Source organism: Protobothrops mucrosquamatus, unplaced genomic scaffold (assembly GCF_001527695.2).
Source record: "Protobothrops mucrosquamatus isolate PMUCROS unplaced genomic scaffold, P.Mucros_1.0 scaffold3143, whole genome shotgun sequence".
Classification (NCBI taxonomy): domain Eukaryota; kingdom Metazoa; phylum Chordata; class Lepidosauria; order Squamata; family Viperidae; genus Protobothrops; species Protobothrops mucrosquamatus.
This window is the reverse complement of record NW_015389143.1, coordinates 51,093-72,160: the sequence shown is the minus strand read 5'-3', so window position 1 is coordinate 72,160 and position 21,068 is coordinate 51,093. Positions and strand designations below refer to the sequence as shown.

The following is a 21,068-nucleotide window of genomic DNA, read 5'->3' as shown; positions in this document are numbered from 1 at the left end:
TAGTGTTTCTCAACCTTGCTGGCTTGAAGCTGTGTGAACTTCAACTCCCAGAATTCTATGCTGGCTGTGGAATTCTGGGAGTTGAAGCCCACACAGCTTCAAGCCAGCAAGGTTGAGAAACACTGCTTTAGAGGGATGACATTAGTAGTATACGTCCTGAAAAATCATCTACAATACTTCAAGGTGGAAAGATGACTTTCCATCTCCAGTGTCCCTGTGCCTGCCTTAACTATCCTCAAGAGTACAACCTGCTTCAATCTGGTTACTTCTGATTGGCAAGGCTGTGAGATGCTTCTATGGTGATGCCGAAAAAAATGTTATGGAGTATGTGGAAGCACGCCCGCAGCACTCGTCTGTGACTTAGGAAAGTAGACATACCTGTTTCCAGAATACTGGGAAAAGATGTGGCTGTTTTAATGTGTTGTAGCCAAGTACAGTGGATGCATTTGTAACATTATACAACCTACTCATCCTGGTAGGACATACTATTTGGCCACAGCAGCACATTACCTGGGTATTATAACGTTGGATGGAAAGTTGGGAACTGGTTTGCATTGCTTCATCTTGTACTCAGATGACAATGAAAGCAATTGGAGTGCCGTGAAGTTTATTAAATGGTTAGCTGCAGAAAGACATTGAGACGTGAGATGACTCACAGACTTTGGGGTATGCTAGAAATGTTTCAGTAACCACTTTATTATAAATAATCATGCTTTTTACCAGGTGTCCCATAGTTTCAGTTTAGGACAGGGGTCTTCAAACGTGGCCCTTTTATGACTTGTGGACTTCAACTCCTGGAATTCCTCAGCCAGCTATGTCATAACAGGGCCACGTTTGAAGACCCCTGGTTTAGGATATGCTCCCACAAATGGAAATGCTCCACTAGAGAGAAAAAAACTGGCTGGGCTGGACTATAATTACCAACTTTCCATAATTCATCGTATTGGCTGGGAATGAGATTGGAGTACAACAGTATCTGAGTGCCTAATTTCCTCACTTCTGTTCTTCCTGTTACTTTCCATATTTTGAGGCACAATCTGAGGTTTATTCTTATCTAGAAAGCTCTAAATCAATAGTCAATCTCCATGCTGTCCATGAAACTGTATGTTCCTGTGCCTCAGCATATTCCTTTACTTGATCTTTCCTCCATCTGTTTGTGTTTCCTCTTCAAAATTATTCCAACATTAATAGAACAATCTAAAGTGGTTCTTCCCAGTCTCACTTGCCTTTCTAAACACTTCAGAGCATTCTCAGCATCTTCTCCAGAGATCGATGCCCTTAACAGCAATTCAGACTCATTACTTTGGGGACTTTTTCTGCTTCTATAATTGCTTTTTTCTTCATATTATTGTACTTAGTCATCCTCAAAATTGTAGTAAATGTCAAAATTTGTTATTTCTGTTTCAATTGGACATTTGAGCATGGAAGAAAAAATAATTGTAAATTTGCTTTCTTTTAAGCCAGTAGCTAATTTTAATTTTTGCCGGTGGATTTATTTGATTGATTAGTTTTTTTGGGGGGTCACATTTCCTGTTTAGAATTTGGTTAATAGGACCTTTTGACTGATGTCTTCACCAAACAAAGAAAGTATGGTTAAATTTTGATTTAGTTTATGTAATGCATGCTAAGATGGAATTTGAGTTTTTCCCCCCCTTTGGTTTTTTTGGGGGGAGTAATTCATAATCTTTACTAACCAGAGCATATTCCGCCCCACTGAAGGCTTAAGAATATACCTTTTATTGCTTTTGCATGGAGAACATGATGACTTGGAGTGGAGATAAGGCCATAACCTACTCTGCGCCCTCTTGGATTATGGCTGTAACTGTATTTGTACTGGGTCTCCCGAGGCCTTTCTCAGACGTTAAATTCATCTCTTGACTGAAGGAAACCAACTGATCATAATGGAGTACACATTTTGTATTTAAAAAGTTCCAGAAGCCATTCAGTCTACAAAATGTCCTTAGATGGGACTTGTATAGTCTTTTGCTTGTGATCTTGGTGAGATATTAACAGCCACAATGTTTAATCATGGCTTTGGTGATTCCTAAGCTTAGGTTTCCAAGCACTGTAGGACTGTATCTCTCATCAGCTTAAGATCCAGGGTTAGAGATTACTAAATCAGATAGACTAATTTACTCTGGCACAAGACTGCTTCTTAAACAAATGAGTGTGAAGTTCCCACATATTCTAGCATGCTATTTCCATATAAATATTATTCCATATATTTCCTACTGGCCCTGGCACCATGCACAAAAGGAACCCGTGTCATACAGTGGGCAATTCCTCTCTTCCCCAACTCTGCTAAATTTCAGTGTTTCAAATTTTTATAAGTATGCATATTTTTTCTTAAGATGGGAAAGAATGCAGTCCAAAAATTTTATATATTTATAAATTTTATTACAATCCATAAAGTATGTATTTTAGGTAGTCAAGTACAGTATATCCTATTTTACTTTTAACATATTTACATTTAGGTCTTGTAACAGCGTGGTTTGTAAATTCTTTGTAAAACAATAAATTTCACTTTTGTAATCTACACTAGTCTAATCCTTGGAGAACAGTTTTAATGTTTAAAGCCAACAAGTCAAAACCCTTTTCAGTGCTATCAAAAAGGAGAAAATGGGATAATCATCTATATATGAAGTAACAGAAACTGAAGCAAGCATTAGTAATGTTTTCTCCATTAGCAGTTCTTACTACAGTATGTGTGAGATAGAGCTGTCTATGTTCTACATATAGAAATTTCCTTAGAACAATGATTCTCAACCGTAGCAAGTTTTAAGATGTGTGGACTTTGACACCCAGAATTCTGGGAGTTGAAGTCCACAAATCTTAAACTTGCTAAGGTTGAGAAACACTGCCTAAACCAGTGGTTCTCAACCTTTTTAATGCGGCGACCCCAACTGGTCGTAAGTCGAGGACTAAACCGATCGTAAGTTGAGGACTAAACCGGTCATAAGTCGAGGACTAAACCGGTCGTAAGTCGAGGACTTTCCCTGCCCGGGAGCGCCGCGCATGTGTGGTTCTGCCACCTGTGCCGGCCGAGGCGTAGCTGGCAAGCGGCAGAGATGGAGCAGGCCGACCACCAGCTGGCCCAGCCCAAGGGAGGTAAGGCACCCGCCGGAAAAGGGGAAAAAATGGCGGACAAAAAAAATGGACAAAAAAAATGGTGGACAGCCTTGCTTGGCGACCCCCGTGAAATGGTCGATCGACCCCAAATGGGGTCCCGACCCACAGGTTGAGAACCACTGGCCTAAACACTAGAAAATTTTAGATTAATAATTTTTAGTCCACGATTCTTTACAGAACTACTCTTACAACTAGCAGAACTGCTTCCTCAAACATCCAGATTTATGCAAAATAAGAGATGGGGAAGCTGTGGTCTTCTGGATGTTACTGGATTCCAACATTAAGCCAATACATTTATAGACATTATATACATTCTAATTCATAATTTAAGCCACTTTCTGGATTGCAGTCGTCACATTACTGTACGTGCTCACGTGTAAGCCATACTGCAGATAAGCTGACCCTTAAAATTTTTGTACATCTTAATTTTCATAATTGGCGTATCTGCATGTGATATATTTTATGGTGTTTTGGTTAAAAATTCAAGGGCTGACATATCTGCAATTGGGCTCCTACATTGGTATATCTATATAAATAAAAATGTAAATGTTCGTTTATTCAAAATCTTAAATCTCCGAAAGTTCTTCACCGATTGCTTTGAAATTTTGACACAACGTTGCATTTGAATACGCGCGTGTTTTTATATACCTAGATGTCACACCTGTGACAGGTAAAAACATGCTTTTTTAAAAAAAATAGCGCCATCTGCTGGACGTAAATTTAACCAGACTGAGCCACAGCAACGTATGGCCAGGTACAGCTAGTATGGAATATAAGGGTACTTTGAAAATAATATTCCCACATATACTTGCAGAACCCAACCAAATTTTGGAACTGTATTTTGGCTCCCCCAATTCTTCGTTTATCCAAGAATGTCTATGGGACTCTAAGATCAAGTATTTTAGATCTTCGGCCTAACAAAAGTTGCATATACTTGATATAAATTTTTTTCCAGATGTTGCAAACACTATATGCAAGGATAAATTTCAGTTCCTCTTTATTCTCTCAAGTCTAGTGTATCTGAAGACCATCTGCACGTACAACTGGAATAGGTGATTTTTTTTTAATCAAAATAAATTCTAGGTTGTACTTTTTATAGTGGATACCTGGGTGCGGAGAAGAATCTGCAGATGTATTGCATTTCTTCATGTTACTGTCAGATAAATACAGTAGCTATGATCCTAATGCTCCCTTTCACTGGGGAAACGGCTCCAAAGCTCTCCCAGTATGGGTTATCATCATCAATGAGCAAAAAAAAAAAAGTGCCCTTGTCCACTTTCTTGGTTGCATCAGGCCTAACACCAGTGGTGGGATTCAAATATGTGAACAACCGCTTCTCTGTGTGGATGCCGCTTCCAGAAGTCCATTCTGGGTCTGGGCAACAAAAAATTAGCTACTGGTTCTGCCGAACTGGTGCAAACTGGCTGAATCCAACCACTGTCTCAGGGTTGGCAACCTTGGCTCTTTTATGACTTGTGGACTTCAACTCCCAGAATTCCTGAGCCAGCCATCCTGAGGGGAAAGGGAGAGGTTTCCAAGCTGAGCCATGCTGGCTCAGGAATTCTGGGAGTTGAAGTCCACGAGTCATAAAAGAGCCAAGGTTGCCTACCCCTGGTCTAAGACAATATATAATTTGCTGCTTTTTGTCCACGTCTGAACACAACTTATATTCCTTCTTGTAGCAGAACTTCAGAAGAAAAAAGGTAGAAGTTGGTGCCCGGGATAAGATTTGTACAGGTATGGGCAATGCTTATGAAAAATATCCAGGTACTGGCTATCGCACTTTAAAAGCTTTCTCACCGACTAGAAGCCAAAGATTCCAATTGTTTTTGCAGAGGAAAGCTTTTGTAAAGGAAGAGAAGCCACTGGCCCTGCTAGCAGCCTGTGTCCAAAGTCCACACGGCAACCAAGTGGTTTCCAAATTAGTCATGTTTCTCCCTTACAAAACAGGGAGAGAAAATTTTCATGTCAGCAGAAAGCAAACTTCCAAATCACACAGACCTTTCCCACCGAATAATAATGAAAAAGAGTTTGCTGCCAGGGATAGGAGCCACGTGTTTGAATATGTCTACTTACTTTCAACTTATGAGAACTGCAAAACTTACAAACTTGCTAAACGCCTGTGTCCAGAAATTATAAAAGAGGCAAAAAAATGAGGAACGTTAGGGGAAGCTCCTGCTGTATATCTTTAGTTGAAATTTAATAATTAAAAGCCTAGGAAAAATAAACTGTGTTTTATTGCTCTCGCTCTATTGCTTGATTAATATTTACCTTTTGCGCTTAGTAATCACATCTAATCCAAGCAACATCAACAGAGCACATGTTAGTCACCAGGACAACTCTGAAGTAATTTGAAAATTAATTAAAATGTTTTATGAAATGCTGACATCTTGTAAGATTAGACTATTTTCAATTTTGTTATTTTTAATCTACCAATACAGCACAATAGCAGCTGAAAAAGTTACTGTTGCTTGATCTAAGTCACTCTGAGAATATTTAAGAGTGAACTAGATACTTTTCGACATGAAAATTCTGAGCTCCATGCAACTGAGAACAAGGCATAAATATTTATCTGGAATCGGCAGCAACTGCCTAATATACTGTGCACCAAAGAAGTAATTTATGGGCAAAATCCTTCTGAAATTCAGAGCTCCCCTTTGCATTTTTCAATATGGTAAATCATTTGATAACTAAAAATAGTTGGAAAAGAACATTCCCCTAATTTTTCTCTGGCTGGAGGCTCAGCTTCTTCCTATTCACCTAGCACAGTGGTGGCATGCCAGAGGCGGCACTCAGAGTCCTCTCTGTGGGCACGCACGCCGTCACCCCAACTCCGCCTCCTCCCATGACCCCCTCCTCACCAGCAGCCCCCCCGGAGGAGAGTCACCCCCAAGCGCGACCCACGCGAAGCAGCGCAGCCAAGGACATGATAGCCGGGTAGCGGGGACAAGACTCTGCCCTTGCACCGTCGCGCGGAGATGATGCTATAAGGCACGGGCGGAGGGCGTGGCTACCATGGCGCTGCTGGGCCGCTTGGGTGATCTGTGGTGGCTGTGGAGGTGGTGGGTGGCCCAGCGGGCAGGGAGGAGTGGGGACGGGGGCGGTTTTTGGGCACGTGGTCTCTAAAAGGTTCGCCATCACTGACCTAGCAGCATCAGCCCTAAGATAACACATAATTTGCTTATTGCTTCTTAATATTGAGAAAATATTAATAGCAATAGCACTTAGACTTATATACCGCTTCACAGTGCTTTACAGCCCTATCTAAGCGGTTTATAGAGTTAGCATATTGCCCCCAAGAATCTGGGTCCTCATTTTACTGACCTCAGAAGGACGGAAGGCTGAGTCAACCTTGAGCCGGTGAGACTCGAACTGCCGAAGTGCTGGCAGCCAGCAGTAAGCAGTACTGCACTACTGCCTTCTAACTGCTGAGCCACCACGGCGCTTTAAGTACAATTACCCTCACACAACAGTATGTAATCTAGATATTAGGAATGCATAAATCCTAATAATAATAGGGCCTGGGTTGCTGTGACACTATCACATCTTATATAAATAAAAATGTAAATGTTCGTTTGTTCAAAAACTTAAATCTCCGAAAGTTCTTCACCGATTGCTTTGAAATTCTGACACAACGTTGCATTCGAATACGCACGTGGTTTTATATACCTATATTATATAGATATCACACCTGTGACAGGTGAAAACATGCTTTTTTTGAAAAACAGCACCATCTGTTGGACGTAAAAGCAACACACGCTTTTACCAGACTGAGCCACAGCAACGCGTGGCTGGGTACAGCTAGTATAGGCATAAAGATCGATGGTTAAAAAAAAATCAGTTCTGTGGGTACAGGAACAGCTTTTAATAAAAGCAAACTAACTCACAAACGTTCACTTTAAAATACTTTTTTAGCCAGATTATACCAGCTAGTTACAACAGAGGTTTTTACTTAGAAATCTCCTTCCTATCGCACTTTTTGATAAGCTTTTTTCCCCACTATCAATCATTTGTATGCTGCCTATTCAAGCAACTCTCACGGAATGCAATATATATCTGAATCCTTTTCCTGAAGAAGCAAAGTTTTCTTCCGTAACCGTGTGGAATTTTTCCTTGTGTGGGAGCTCTGCTGCTGGATTTTGAGGCAGCCGCATCCACTTGACTGGGCTGCCAGCAATGGATGAATTCAGACCAGTCCTTTGCATACTCTTTCACTGCGTGCTTCTCTCAGGGGGGCAGGTTAAGTCTGAGACTACGAAGGGTCTGGAGAAAGAAAGGAGGAGGGGGGGCCACTAAGAGAGTGCGGGAAGAACAGCAACCATCAGGCAGGAGAAGCTGGTGAAGGTGGAGGTGAAGCTGCAAGCGAAACATCACTTCTTGCCGCAACCGGAGCTTTTGCATCACATGTTCCTCTAGAGCCTATCAAGAGGTTGGGAGAGTAAGAGAAGGAAGGGCATCATAAAGAGTTCCTCCGTCAACCCTACTTACAATCGTTATTTTTACAGGTAGTTCTCGACCTGCGACCGTAACTGACCCCAGAATTAACGGTCGTAAGTCACTGCGGTTATTAAGTGGGCCACCATGAGACTGGACCTGATTTTAGGACTTTTTTTTTTACAGCGGTTGTTAAATGAACGTGATGTATTTTAAGTGAATGTATTTTACCCAATGGGCATTTTTTTTTTTTTTGCCAGAAAACAGAAGTGAATGCTTCTGTCCAATTAAACCAATTAAAAAATGTCAAAAATTGTGTCCCAAAGGTTTTGCTTTTTCAAAAGGCAACTGGACTTTGGTTTTCCTTGAAGACGTTTCGCTTCTCAGCCAAGAAGCTTTTTCAGTTCTGGCTGAATGATGCAGGATGGAAGGATTTAAATCAGACATGTCAAACACAAGGCCCGGGGCCCGGATGCGGCCCGTGAAGTGGTTTCATGCGGCCTGCGAAGCCATCCTGGAAACAGTGAGGTAACGGCCCCCTCTGCCTTGGCCCTGGCCCAGGCTGGTTGGGAGCCAATGTACAATTTTGTGGTGGCCATCTTGGCACTTTCCCCAGTGGACCATGCCTTGACACGTGCCCCGGTCCCACCCCCTTCTGCCAGAGACCCTCAGATCTGTCCCACTCCTGCCCAGGCCCCCATAGGCACCCTTGACGCGAATGATGTAGAGCTGGCCATGCCCACCCAGTAGGCCACACTCACTCCATCCACGCCCACCCAGTAGGCTGCACCCACTCTGGCCACATCCACCCGTCCCCCCCCCAGGGCAACCGCAATGCTGATGAGGTCCTCAGTGAAATTGAATTTGACACCCCTGATTTAAATCATTCAGTCAGAACTGAAAAAGCTTCTTGGATGAGAAGCGAAACATCTTCAAGGAAAAACAATGTCCAGTTGCCGTTTGAAAAAGCACCTTTGAGACAACCCGTGACCTGGGTGACTGGGAATCTCCGCAGACATCAAAAATTGTATTACGAGACTCTTCATAGACATTTAGAGAAACAGCATCCTGAGACCTCTGTATACCTCATCATCAGCTCTATATGGACATCACCTATATTTCAGTTCTTGGAAAGCATCCTCACTTCAAATATTAGTAATTATATTAGAGTGATCTTAGCAGCCAAGTTAATAAAAGGAAAACAGTATGCCAACTTATAAGCATGTAAAAATGAAATGGGAAAAGAAAAAAATGGAAGCCTCTTATAGCTACAGGAGTGAGCCTGTTTTTCAACTAACTTGGCAGCTTCTCTGACAGCTGCTCTCCAATCAACTCTGATCAACCACTGTATCTGAACTGTTTGAGCAAATAACCAGGGACAGAAGCTGGGCCCGTCTCCATAAAAAGCATCCCGTGTTCTGCCATTAAGCTACTCCCTTCCCCAAACATAACTTCTAAAGTTATAAAAGTTCTTATTATTTCCTGCCTTTTATCTATACAGCACTCAAAGGTAAACAGTCTACATTATTATCAGCTAACATGCAATTACCTTTATCAGTGGTGCAATTCAAAAAAGACATGGTTGGAAGGCACAGGCTTAATTCCTTTATTGAAACTGGAAGGAGAAATAAATTTATTTCTGGGAAAAAAGGCACTCCGTTGCCTGCAGCTGACCAAGGAGAAGCTCCTTTCTCATATATCTCACAACTGGGCCTCTGAGAGTACAGGCAACTTTAACAGTATTTATCACTTTATTTATAGCCACAAAATATACAAACAAAACAAGACTGAGGTTCAGACCAAATCTTGTTACAGTCTCGAAAGAATTTCAGATTATGGATGGAAGCCAATGTTAATGCAATTTGTCACTTTGGAGAAACAGTCTCAAAGGTGCTTTTTTAATAGGCAACTGGACTCTGTTTTTCTTTGAAGATGTTTCGCTTCTCATCCAAGAAGCTTAGAATAGAATAGAATAGAATAGAATAGAATAGAATAGAATAGAATAGAATAGAATAACAGAGTTGGAAGGGACCTTGCAGGTCATCTAGTCTAACCCCCCACCCACCCAAGCAGGAGACCCTATACCATTTCTAACAGATGGGAGTCCAATCTCTTCTTGAAAGCCTCCAGTGATGAAGCTCCCACAACTTCTGAAGGCAAGCTGTTCCATTAGTTCATAGGTTTTAGCCTCCAGTCCCCTAATAATCTTCTCTGCACTCTTTCTAGAGTCTCAACATCTTTTTATAGTGTGGAGACCAAAACTGGATGCAGTATTATTCTAGGTGTGGTCTTACTAAGGCTTCTTCGGTTCTGACTGAATGGTGCAGGATGGAAGGATTTCAATCAGTCAATCAGGACTGAAGAAGCTTCTTGGATGAGAAGCAAAACATCTTCAAGGAAAAACAAAGTCCAGTTGCCTTTTGAAAAAGCACCTTTGGGACAACCCATGACCTGGATGATTGGGAATCTCTATAGACATCAAAAATTGTGGCTATGTGAGTGCGGGATGGGGAAAATGGCTATTAGGTGAGTCAGTGGCCAAGCAACCAAAATGCAATCCCATGATGGCGTTTGCAATGTCCCACGGTCACGTGACACTGTTTCATGTTGGCTTTGTCAAAAAACAGCACTTACGTCTGGCTTTCGGCAAAACTATAACCGTAGCAAAACATTGGTTCGCTTAAAGACCTTGGATTCATTTAACAACCACTACAAAATTGGGTCAGTCACATGACTCACCCATTTTATGACCGTCACATCATACCACCGTTAAGGGCCAGGCTCCATTACGGTGGTATGCTGAGGACTACCTGCGTAGAACGTCTCTACGTGTCCCAAACTCCAGGACCAGCATCCATTTTGCAATTTGGTACCTGTGTCCGAGGCGGACTCTGCTCAGCGGGCAAGAGAAAGGGTTCTCCAAGAACTGTTCCCACCCGAGGGGAATACACGTGATCTCCCAGCACCGGGCTCAGGATCAACGTCAGGTGTACCTGCAGCTGGTTCCGAAAGGCTGCGATAGAGAATATGAGAGAAGAGTGACAATCTAGAGCTGGCTATTCCCACCAAGAAACATCAGCTCCAATTTCAACGGTTCGGCAGGAACTGCTAAGCTTTTTTTTAAAAAGGGATTTATAATAGGGTCTACACACACGGCATCCAAAAATAGGATAAAACAAAAACAATAACACGTCCTCACTCTATCCCAGTGATGGTGAACCTTTTAGAGACCGAGTGCCCAAACTGCAACCCAAAACCCACTTATGTGTCGTCGGGTGCCGGGTGGGTGTGGCCCATTGGGTGGGTGTGGCCCATTGGGTGGACGTGGCTGTGGTGGTAAGGGCAGACTGGGTGGGACTAAAAAGTTCAATCAATCAATTCCAACTTTGCGAGATTTTTTTTTCCCCCGCGAGAAGTTGAAATTGATTGATTGAACCTTTTTTTTTTTTTGCACACAGCAGCGGAGGCCTAAAGCGAAAAGGTTTTATAAAACCCATCTGAAGGCCTAGGACTGGGGCAATGGCGTGCGTGCCCACACAGAGGGCTCTGCGTGCCACCTGTGGCACATGTGCCATAGGTTCGCCACCACGGCTCTATCCCAATCCTCTGCCCAAAAATATGATAATCTACACTGGGAGAAAAAAAGCACTCAAAAGGTCAAGGGGTTTCCCCCCCCCCCCAGCATGCATTTTGGAAAGTATTTGGAAATAAGCAAGAGGAAACAACAAAGTGATGGAACGTGGGGAAAAAACACAGGAAGAATAAGAGCACGTAATTTGGGGTGGAGTTGTTAAGAGAAAGAGTAAAGAAAGAGCATTAAAATGAGAGACAGAAAACAGAAACTAAGAGGTACCGGAAAAATGTAACAGTCAACTTGCCAAGAGAAGCCCCATCCTCTATATAAATGAGGACACTGTCAAATTCCATTCAGGTAAAAATGACAGGTTTCTGTACAATCATGGTAAAAATAACAGGTTTCTGTACAATCATGAGAATCAGAACTCGATTCCTAAGTTTCTTTGCTTGTTTTTAAAGGTCACAAATGCCAAACTGCTCGACTTATGACCGTTCAAGATTACAATGGCCTCAAAAAGGGTGCTTTACAGCCCATAAAGCAGGGGTGTCAAACTCAATGTCACTGAAGGCCGCATCAGTATTACGGTTGCCCTGGGGGGGCTGGGTGTGTGTGGCCAGAGTGGGCGCAGCCTACTGGGTGGGCGTGGATGGAGTGGGTGTGGCCTACTGGGTGGGCGTGGCCAGTTCTACGTCATTCGCATCAAGGGTGCCTGTGGGGGCCTGGGCAGAAGTGGGACAGATCTGAGGGTCTCTGGCAGAAGGGGGTGGGACCGGGGCAAGTGCCAAGGCATGGTCCACATGGGGCAAGTGCCAAGATGGCCACCACAAAATTGTACATTGGCTCCCGGCCGGCCTGGGCCAGGGCCAAGGCGGAGGGGGCCGTTCCCTCACTGTTTCCAGAATGGCTTTGCGGGCCACATGAAACCACTTCACGGGCCGCATCCGGCCCTCGGGCCTTGTGTTTGACATGTCTGTCATAAAGCAGGCATCATAAAAATGTTACTCCCCACCTTGTGGTCATGTGACCTGACCAATTTCTGGTGCTTGGCAACCAGCGCTCATTTACAACCAGTTGCCAAGCACCCTCCAATCACGTGACTGCCACTTGCAATCTTCTCGGGAGGCAGGGAACATTGCAAGCAGAGGGGATGGGGGTGAACTGAAATCCTTCTGTGGGCTACAGGAACTGAGCTGAAATCAGCCAGCCGAAGGATTTCTCATGCATGCACGGAGGGGAGGGAAAATCCTAAAGATTTCAGCTCTGCTCCTGCAGCTCGGCGAAGGATTTTCCCTCTGTGCACAGAGGGGAGGGAAACTCTCTTAGTGGGCTGCAGGAACATTTGTGAGCGAAAGGGCTGCCTGCCAGGAGGATTTCAGTTTCGTACAGAACTGAATTCCTCCTGGCAGGCACATCGTTTTGCTCCATCTGCTTAACAATGCAGGAGATTGCTTAATGACTGCTATCAGAGTGCCGGGATTGTGGTTGCCGAGCAAGGCAATCATGTGGGCATCTTGCTTAACAACCGTTTTATTCAGGGACTGAGATTGGGAATTGCAACCAGGAACTCCATCACTAAGCAATCCAGTCATGGTCATGAAGCCGTGCCAACTTATAACGGCTGTTCCAGCAATTCCTGTTGCTGCCATTAAGTGAATCCTGTATGGTTGCAGCATCCCAAATCACAGTCATGTGATTGCCATTTGCAACCTCCTGCAAGCTTCCTCACTGACTTTGGTTGTCAGAAGTCAGCAGGGAAGTGGGCAAATAGCGATGACATCATAATTTCGAGCTGGTTGCCGAGAGCCCAAATAGCAATCATGTAACTGCAGCGCATTCAGCACCATTATCACTTCTAAGGGTGACTGAATGAGTGGCCATTAAACGAGGACTACGTGTAATCCACTTTTCAGGACAGTTGACTTGCCCACTTTGGGCTGTTGTCCCCTTAGGCGTCCTCTGCTCTACTCAGGCTTTGTAACTCACTTGTCACTGGCTGCAGCTGCAAAAGGGCACAGCCCTTCTTTGAGTCCAGCACTTTGTAGTAAGTCAGTGTCTTTTTTACCTCCTTCATTTGCAGGCTCTTGCGAGAAGGGGAAGCCTCTGGCACTACCTGTAACCCAGAGAGACATCGGCATTAGCACACGCTCTGACCACCTGTCAAGCACAAAGGATCAAAAGCAAACGGTACACTCCAGCCCAGAAGAATTATTATTCAAGCCTATACACAAGAATCTACTCAACTAACAGTCAGCACTAAACTGGTGCTAGATAAGAGTCAACAGAATTTGGGGGGGGGGGTAGATTTGGATCTCTTATGGCAGTGGTGGCGAACTTATGGCATGTGTGCCAGAGGTGGCACTCAGAGTCTTCTCTGTGGGCACGTGCACCATTGCCCCAGCCCCGCGTCCCCCCACAGCCCCCTCCTCCTCACCAGCAGCCCCCCCAGAGGAGAGTTGCCCCCGAGTGCAGTCCGCGCAGAGCAGCACAGCCAAGAGCATGGCAGCCAGGCAGCGGGGAGAAGACTCTGCCCTCGCGCCCTGTCACACGCAGATTATGCTGCGGGGCATGGGCAGAGGGCGTGGCTGCCATGGCGCTGCTGGGCTGCCTGGGCAATCTGCCACAGGCCGTGGAGGCAATAGGTGGCCCTGCGGGTGGGCGGGGCACAGAGTGGGGTGGGCAGGGAGGCAGGGGCGGTTTTGGGGCACTCGGTCTCTAAAAGGTTCGCCATCACTGTCTTATGGTGATGCAAGGATTCCAAACTGATGGTGCGTTTAATTCCGCCCTCCCCAGTTCTGCTTGCTCTTCTCCCACATCACCTAACTAAATCTGTACCCATGGCAGGAAGTGCAATCCCAGATTGGCAATATTGGGATTCTTCTGAATCTGTTACCCTCCCTGTCCAGAACAGCCGCTAGAAGTCTCCCAGAACCACAATCTAAAGCTCCTCCATCCGTACCCCCAGTCAGGTATCCCTACCCTTACCAGATCAAAGCCATCAATGTCCACCAGCTTGAGGCCTGTATGAATTTCTCCTTCTGTAGCTACTGGAGTCCTGGTAGTAATAGCACTGCAAGGAGAAGGATAACGGGCAATGCTTTGGAAATAATAAGTGTACTTGGATTGCAAATTTTCCAACTAAGAAAATTAGTGATTCCACACTTTCCCATCCAACCCCCTAAACAGGAAAACAATAGAAAATGTTTTCTCACCAGTAAGTAGCAACTGGATCTTTTTTCTTCTTACGCTGAATATAAAAATCTTGGATATATCGGGTAGTGTTTGGGCAACTTGACAGCAGAACAAGTCCAGAACCTTCCCTACAAAAACGCAAAGTCCTTTTTAAAACATCCGTCTGTTCTTTAACAGGAGCTATTAATAAACCTCACTGAATGGACAAACTAAGGATTTGTTTGAGACCACTCAACTAATTTATAATCGTGATGGGATCTGAACTTTGGACATTTTCCATTCTAAAATGCAGCCTGAGTTTACATCATATCAGGAGTCGTGGCTGGCTTAGCCCATAATCCTGGGTAATCATATAACTGGCTTGAATATACTAATCAAATCAGACAAACTCGACTTATAACCAGTTAAGCCCATAATTGTGATGTAATGGTCATTAAGTGGGTCACCATGTGCCATACCCAATTTTATGACCCTTTTTTGTAGCAGTCAGTAAGTGAATGCAATGGGATTAAGCAAATATGATACCGTGTTTCCCCGAAATTAAGACCCGGTCTTATATATTTTTTTTGCCTCCAAAAGAGGCACCAGGTCTTAATTTTGGAGAACGTCTTACCTTAGGTCCACCACAGCCAGGCCTCCCACATCCCAACACCTGTCGCGCCGCTGCTTGACTTCTTCTGCGGCCGCTTGCTGCCACTTGTGGCCAGACGCCATGTGGCACATTGTGCTGTTGCCGCTACTCCTGGCACGAGGCCGCATGGTGCTATGCGCCGTTTCTGCTACTTGCGACAGGATGCTGCATGACTCTTTGGGCTGTTTCTGCTGCTCGCGGCAAGATGCCGCATGGTGCTTTGTGCCGTTTCTGCTGCTCGCGGCAGGATGCTGCGTGGCTCTTTGGGCCGTGTCTGCCAGCAGCAGAAACGGCCCAAAGAGCCACGCGGCATCCTGCCGCGAGCAGCAGAAATGGCACAAGGCACCATGTGGCGTCCTGCCAAGAGCAGAGAAAATGACCCGAAGCTCCGTGTGGTTTTTTGCCGCGAGCAGCAGAAATGGCTGAAGCGCTGTGCAACCTCCTGCCGTGAGTGGTGGCACTGGCGTGATGAGCCATGCGACCTGACAAATGTCGGGGTGTGGGAGGCCTGGCTGTGGTGGGCCTACCAGTAAGGTAAGCGGCTGTGGGGTGTGGGGCAGCTTCACCCCCCCCATCCCTGCCCTAGCTTGATTTTTAGGCATGCGCCTCGCCCCCAAACTAGGGCTTATTTTTGGAGTAGGGCTTATATTAGGCCCACCCACCCCCAAAATCAAGCTAGGGCTTACTTTTTGGCTGGGACTTACTTTCGGGGAAACACGGTAGTTATTAAGTAATCCCATTGTTTCTATCCGGCATTTTTTTTACTGGAAAACAGAAGTAAACACCAGTTTACATGCTGGCTGGGAAATTCTGGGAGTTGAAGTCCACAAGTCCTAAAGTTGCCAAGGTTGGAGACCCCTGATTAAGGACATCACATGATGGCCTACGAAGAAGCAACATCGTTTTTACAATTAAGTAGGCTAGATGATGGAAGGTAAGTATTATGTGCACATATTAAATCATGATATCCTGACTTAGCTTTCATCTATCACTTTCACATTTCCCCTGGAACTAGGATTCAGCTACTTACTTTTCTGGAGCTTTGATCACCTGGAGATCTTGTGGGAGATTTAGATTCTGGCTTAGCTGTGGCAGAACAGATTGCAAAGTCAGGTCTTCTGGCTTGCCTGTTGGAGGAAGAGCGAGCCTATCAATGGCCCACATTCCAATCAAATCTCATTTACCACTCCTTCGTGTGTAAGAGTTCTTTTTCCCTTACTGCTGGAGGTCTGCTTGTCCTCCAGATTAAAATTAATATCACTTCCCAATTTATTTGGAGAAAAAAACCTGTTATCTTCACATTTCTCCTAAATTATTTGCAGTACAGTGCTAAACAGCCAATGTGCAAATACCTTCACTGATTTATAAAGAAGGCTTCATCATTTCATATATAAGAAAAGTATCCATGGCAGCTATCCCATACCCCATTCAGTCACAGGACTGCATACCTGATACAGGGATACCGCAAGGTTTGTTAATGGCCACAAGTGTACCTGAAATACAAAATTGAAAGGACAAATGGCAATGGGTTCAAAACAATTCCAGAACAGGCTTACAGATTACTGCACAATTCAAAACGATGGTATAGTGCAGGGGTAGGCAACCTTGGCTCTTTTATGACTCGTGGACTTCAACTCCCAGAATTCCTGAGCCAGCATAAAAGAGCCAAAGTTGCCTACCCCTGGTATAGCGGGATTGTATAATTCACAGGTTATGGTGGGTTGGCTTTGGGGGAGTGGCTATGGATATTTTATTACACTTCATAGTTCCCATGTTCATTCCTTTCTTCCATGTTCTTTTAAAATCAGGGGAAGGAAAAAGAGAATATATAGACATTTGAAAAAGGTACAAAGTAACTTAAGTTGCAGTCTCTGCCAGTTTCCTATATAGGCTGTCCTTATTTAGCAATTACAATTGGGCCTGACAAATTGGTTGTTAAGCAAAACAATTGCTAAAATGAAATTGCCTCTGTGCAAATGATTTTATTTCAACTTTTCTCTGCTGTACAGTTCTGTGAAGGTCATAAATGCAAGGCTTGGTCCAAAAGTTACTTTTTCCATCACAGTGGTAGCTGTGAATGATGCTAAACGAGGACTGCCTGTATCAGCAGAAAGGATTCCATTGCAAATGCCCATGAATGACATAAATATCTACGTCTATTTCTTTCTTCAACAATAAAAACCACTTTTGATATTCCATTGCAAAGTTTAGAATCCTGCCAGTCCAAGTATACATACAGGTAGTCCTCGACTTACAACCATTCGTTTAGTGACTGTTCAAAGTTACAAAGTTAGCACTGAAAAAGTGACTTACAGCAGGACTGTTTTCCACACTCAACAATAGTTACAACATTCCCACGGTCACTTGATCAAAATTCAGACGCTTGGCAACTGGTTCATATTTATGAGGATTGCAGTGTGTCCCGGGATCATGTGATCAGCTTTTGTGACCTTCTGAGAAGCAAAGTCAATGGGGAAGCCAGATTCACTTAAGAACCGTGTTACTAGCTTAACAACTGCAGTGATTCACTTAACCACGGGGGCAAGGAAAGTCGCAAAATAGGATCAAAGCTTACTTAACAACTGCTTTGATTAGCAACAGAAATTTTGGGCTCAACTGTGGTCATAAATTGAGGATTAATTGTATACGAGATTCAACTATACTTTGCTCAACCACATCATTTACTCAGTAAATCATACTGGTTGAGATCACACGACATAGTAAACCAAGATCAAGCCACATTGTAGCTTAGCATCTTTAAACCAGGTCATATCCCTCCAATAGTCTTAAACAGACCTGTGTGCCACCAAACAGGAAGAAGCTTCTTAATCAAGTATGGTAGCATATTAAAGGCTCAATAAAAGTCCAGTTGCCCTACTGGAGCCAAGCAGATGTTTCTGGGAAAAGGACAAAGCCAATGTGAAGGCAAAAGTTTGCCACTCCTTAGCTGCTGGGGATTCATTTGGGATATTACATGAAGGTCCTGCCCCGTCCTCTGCCCGTTCAAATCTCCTGCCCTTCGGTTTCAATGTTTGCCCATACATTCCAGGACAAGGATGATCGACCAGGCCTTCCAAATGTTCTTGGGGTCTACTTACCATAAACTCCAGCTGGCACAGTTAACCGAGGATGATAGGAATTTGAATTCAGCAATATCTGCAGGGTTCCCTACCATTGGCTCAAGAATTATGAGAGAACGTACGTACCATCCGCATGTACTATAGATGCTTCCAGTAGTTTCAGCAACGAATCAGGCTCCAGTGGCTTTAACGGTTTCAAGTAGTTTATTTTACTGGGTGTTTCTCTCATTGACTTGTCTAATTTTTTTAGCTTCAGCAAGTGATACCTAAGCCAAATGAAAATTGTTTTAAAAACCCACTTGTATTCTAAGCCAGCTATTATCTTCATATTCATTCTCTTTTTTTCCAATAATTATTTTTTTTAATCTAGATCAGGAGTCTTCAAACTTGACCCTTTTATGACTTGTGGACTTCAACTCCCAGAATTCCTCAGCCAGGCATGCTGGCTGAGGAATTCTGGGAGTTGCAGTCCACAAGTCATAAAAGAGCCAAGTTTGAAGACCCCTGATCTAGATGAATACCTTACCACTATCATTCTTGGCAGTTAACGACTGGAATTATGCTCATCAAAAGTTTCACAAAATGTAATGAGGGGGAAACCTATGGCAGCCTAGATGTTGCTGTATAGCAGTGAGTGTTTCGAACTGCAGAGCAGCAATCTCCAAAGAACTGCTACTTCCTTCATTGTATATAAGAGATCAAGTGAATGGACAGCAATAGCAATAGCACTTAGACTTATATATCGCTCCATAGAGCTTTACAGCTCTAAGTGGTTTACAGAGTCAGCCTATTGCCCCCAACAATCTGGATCCTCATTTTACTGACCTTGGAAGGCTGAGTCAACCTTGAGCGGGTCAGGATTGAACTCCTGGCAGTCAGCAGTGAATTAGCCTGCAATACTGCATTCTGACAATGCCTGGAGAGGAGAGGCATTTTAATGTGAACACAGTAAATCAGGGGTCTTCAAACTTGGCCCTTTTATGACTTGTGGACTTCAACTCCCAGAATTCCTCAGCCAGCCATGCTGGCTGAGGAATTCTGGGAGTTGAAGTCCACAAGTCATAAAAGGGCCAAGTTTGAAGACCCCTGCAGTAAATGAATAAGAACTACTCTAAAGGATCATTCCATACTAATTTTGAAACAAAGTTGGTGTCATTGACTTCCTCTGTCTCGAAATTCTCACAGGGCAGCTAAGTGTTTTATATGAAGCTTGGCTGAAAAAAGAGCTTTCTAAACCTGTTGACATGAACAAATTTTAGAAACATCCAGGCTTAGAACTGGAAGCTGATGTAAATACATACGGATTCGCTATTCTCTCTTCAATTTCAAACCAGGTAATAAAAATGGGCTATATACAAATGAAACAGCCATTCTTGTATTTCAATGTATTTCTAAGACAATTTGAAATACAACTACAGCCATTCAATACTTTCCTTGCTCAACTCCCATGGATTTCCTTCATGAATTTATTTGGAGAGGCAGACAAAAGTAGCTCAAGGTAAACAGCTTCTCATTTATAAACCCGGAGAAGGAAAAAACTATCCTGCACATCAATGTTTCTCAACCTTGGTAGCTTGAAGATGTGTGGACTTCAACTCACAGAATTCCCCACATAACTGGCTGGGGAATTCTGGGAACTGAAGTCCACACATCTTCAAGCTACCAAGGTTGAGAAACATCGCTGTACATGCTTACAAGGTTGGTGCAATAAACAGGTCCAGACGAAGCCCGAAAGACAGCTGGCTTGAATTGTCTCTCGGCTTCTTTTCCTCTAATAGGAGAACTTCCAGTCATTCTGGAGGTATCTCTGCAGGTCCCTCTTTGCGAGAAATGCAGGCAAGGGATGTCGCCACTGACGAAGCGTACTTCATCCCTTGCGGCATTTCTTGCCCGCACGAGTCATGCTTGTTGAGCTTCTTCTGCCTGGAGATTCTCAGTCATTTAGGTCCTGGCAAAAGAAGAAAGTCCAGTTGCCTCCTGAAAAAGCACCTTTGGAACAACCCTGACCTGGATGACTGAGAATCTCCACAGACATTTAGCTATGCACTTTGGGATGAAGCCGCTCCGAATGGTGCAGGAGTATGAAAGGATTTCCAGAAAACCTTGCAGACTACAGGAACCATTGGCGCTTCAGTTTGAGATGCAGACCACACAGCCTTGTGCCGCTCTTCACAGTGAAGGGACACAGGGCAGAAAACTTCCTGCAGCCAAGAAGGCTCCACACACATTTGCACTAATCAGGTAACCCAGAGGGCACAAATAAACTTCCAAATGGCCTCAACGACTCTCTAAAAGGATCCAAATGATCAGCTGTCTGCAAGGAGTATAAATCCTTCCATTTCCCCTCTATCCAGTCAGAGCCGAAGAAGCTTCTTGGGTGAGAAGCAAAACGTCTTCAAAGAAAAAACAAGGAAGTCCAGTTGGCCTCTTGAAAAAGCACCTTTGGGGCGTCCTGCCTGTCACCACACAGACAGAAGCCCCGGCAGAAGAAGGCGAGTTAAGATGCTAATGCAGGGGTCTTCAAACATGGCCCTTTTACGACTTGTGGACTTCAACTCCCAGAATTCCTCAGCCAGCGTACCTGGCTGAGGAATTCTGGGAGTTGAAGTCCACAGGTCGTAAAAGGGCCATGTTTGAAGACCCCTCTGCAAATGGAAACTGACCGATTTTCTTACCAAGCAGGCGGGGTGCTGAAATGCGCGCGCAGCCTTCCCCGCGCGCAGACCACGCGGCGGAGGCTAATGCTGAACATCCCGAGCGCGCGGCGAACAGCCCGGAAGCGTGTACTGGACGGTAGACACACGTACGACGACTTGCCTCACCTGTTAGAGGCACGGTCGCTGCTGGGAGATGTAGTTTCCTGCGAGAGAGCAAATGCCGTATAGCACCGCCTCTTTTTCCCCTGTTAAAAAAAAAAACAAAAAAAAAACAGGAAGGCCCGCCCGTCCGAGGAACAGAACAGCCCCTGATTGAAGTACCAATGCGCGGGAGGCGGGGCTCCAAAAACAACACGTTAGCACATGCTAAC

The 21,068-nt window shown here is 44.4% G+C and overlaps 1 protein-coding gene across 1 annotated transcript; it reads right to left on the bottom strand.

The window, feature by feature from the left end:
• Positions 1-6,973: 6,973 nt before the first annotated feature.
• Positions 6,974-20,815, bottom strand: RPUSD3 (RNA pseudouridine synthase D3). The gene is made up of 9 exons (XM_015826440.2): positions 20,716-20,815; positions 18,167-18,306; positions 16,409-16,453; positions 15,991-16,087; positions 14,350-14,457; positions 14,123-14,207; positions 13,124-13,250; positions 10,437-10,576; positions 6,974-7,548 (listed from the first exon to the last, which is right to left on the bottom strand). Exons 1-9 carry the CDS (start codon positions 20,790-20,792, stop codon positions 7,357-7,359), a joined length of 1,011 nt encoding a protein of 336 aa, XP_015681926.1. The 5' UTR covers positions 20,793-20,815; the 3' UTR covers positions 6,974-7,356.
• Between the last annotated feature and the right edge of the window lie 253 nt (positions 20,816-21,068).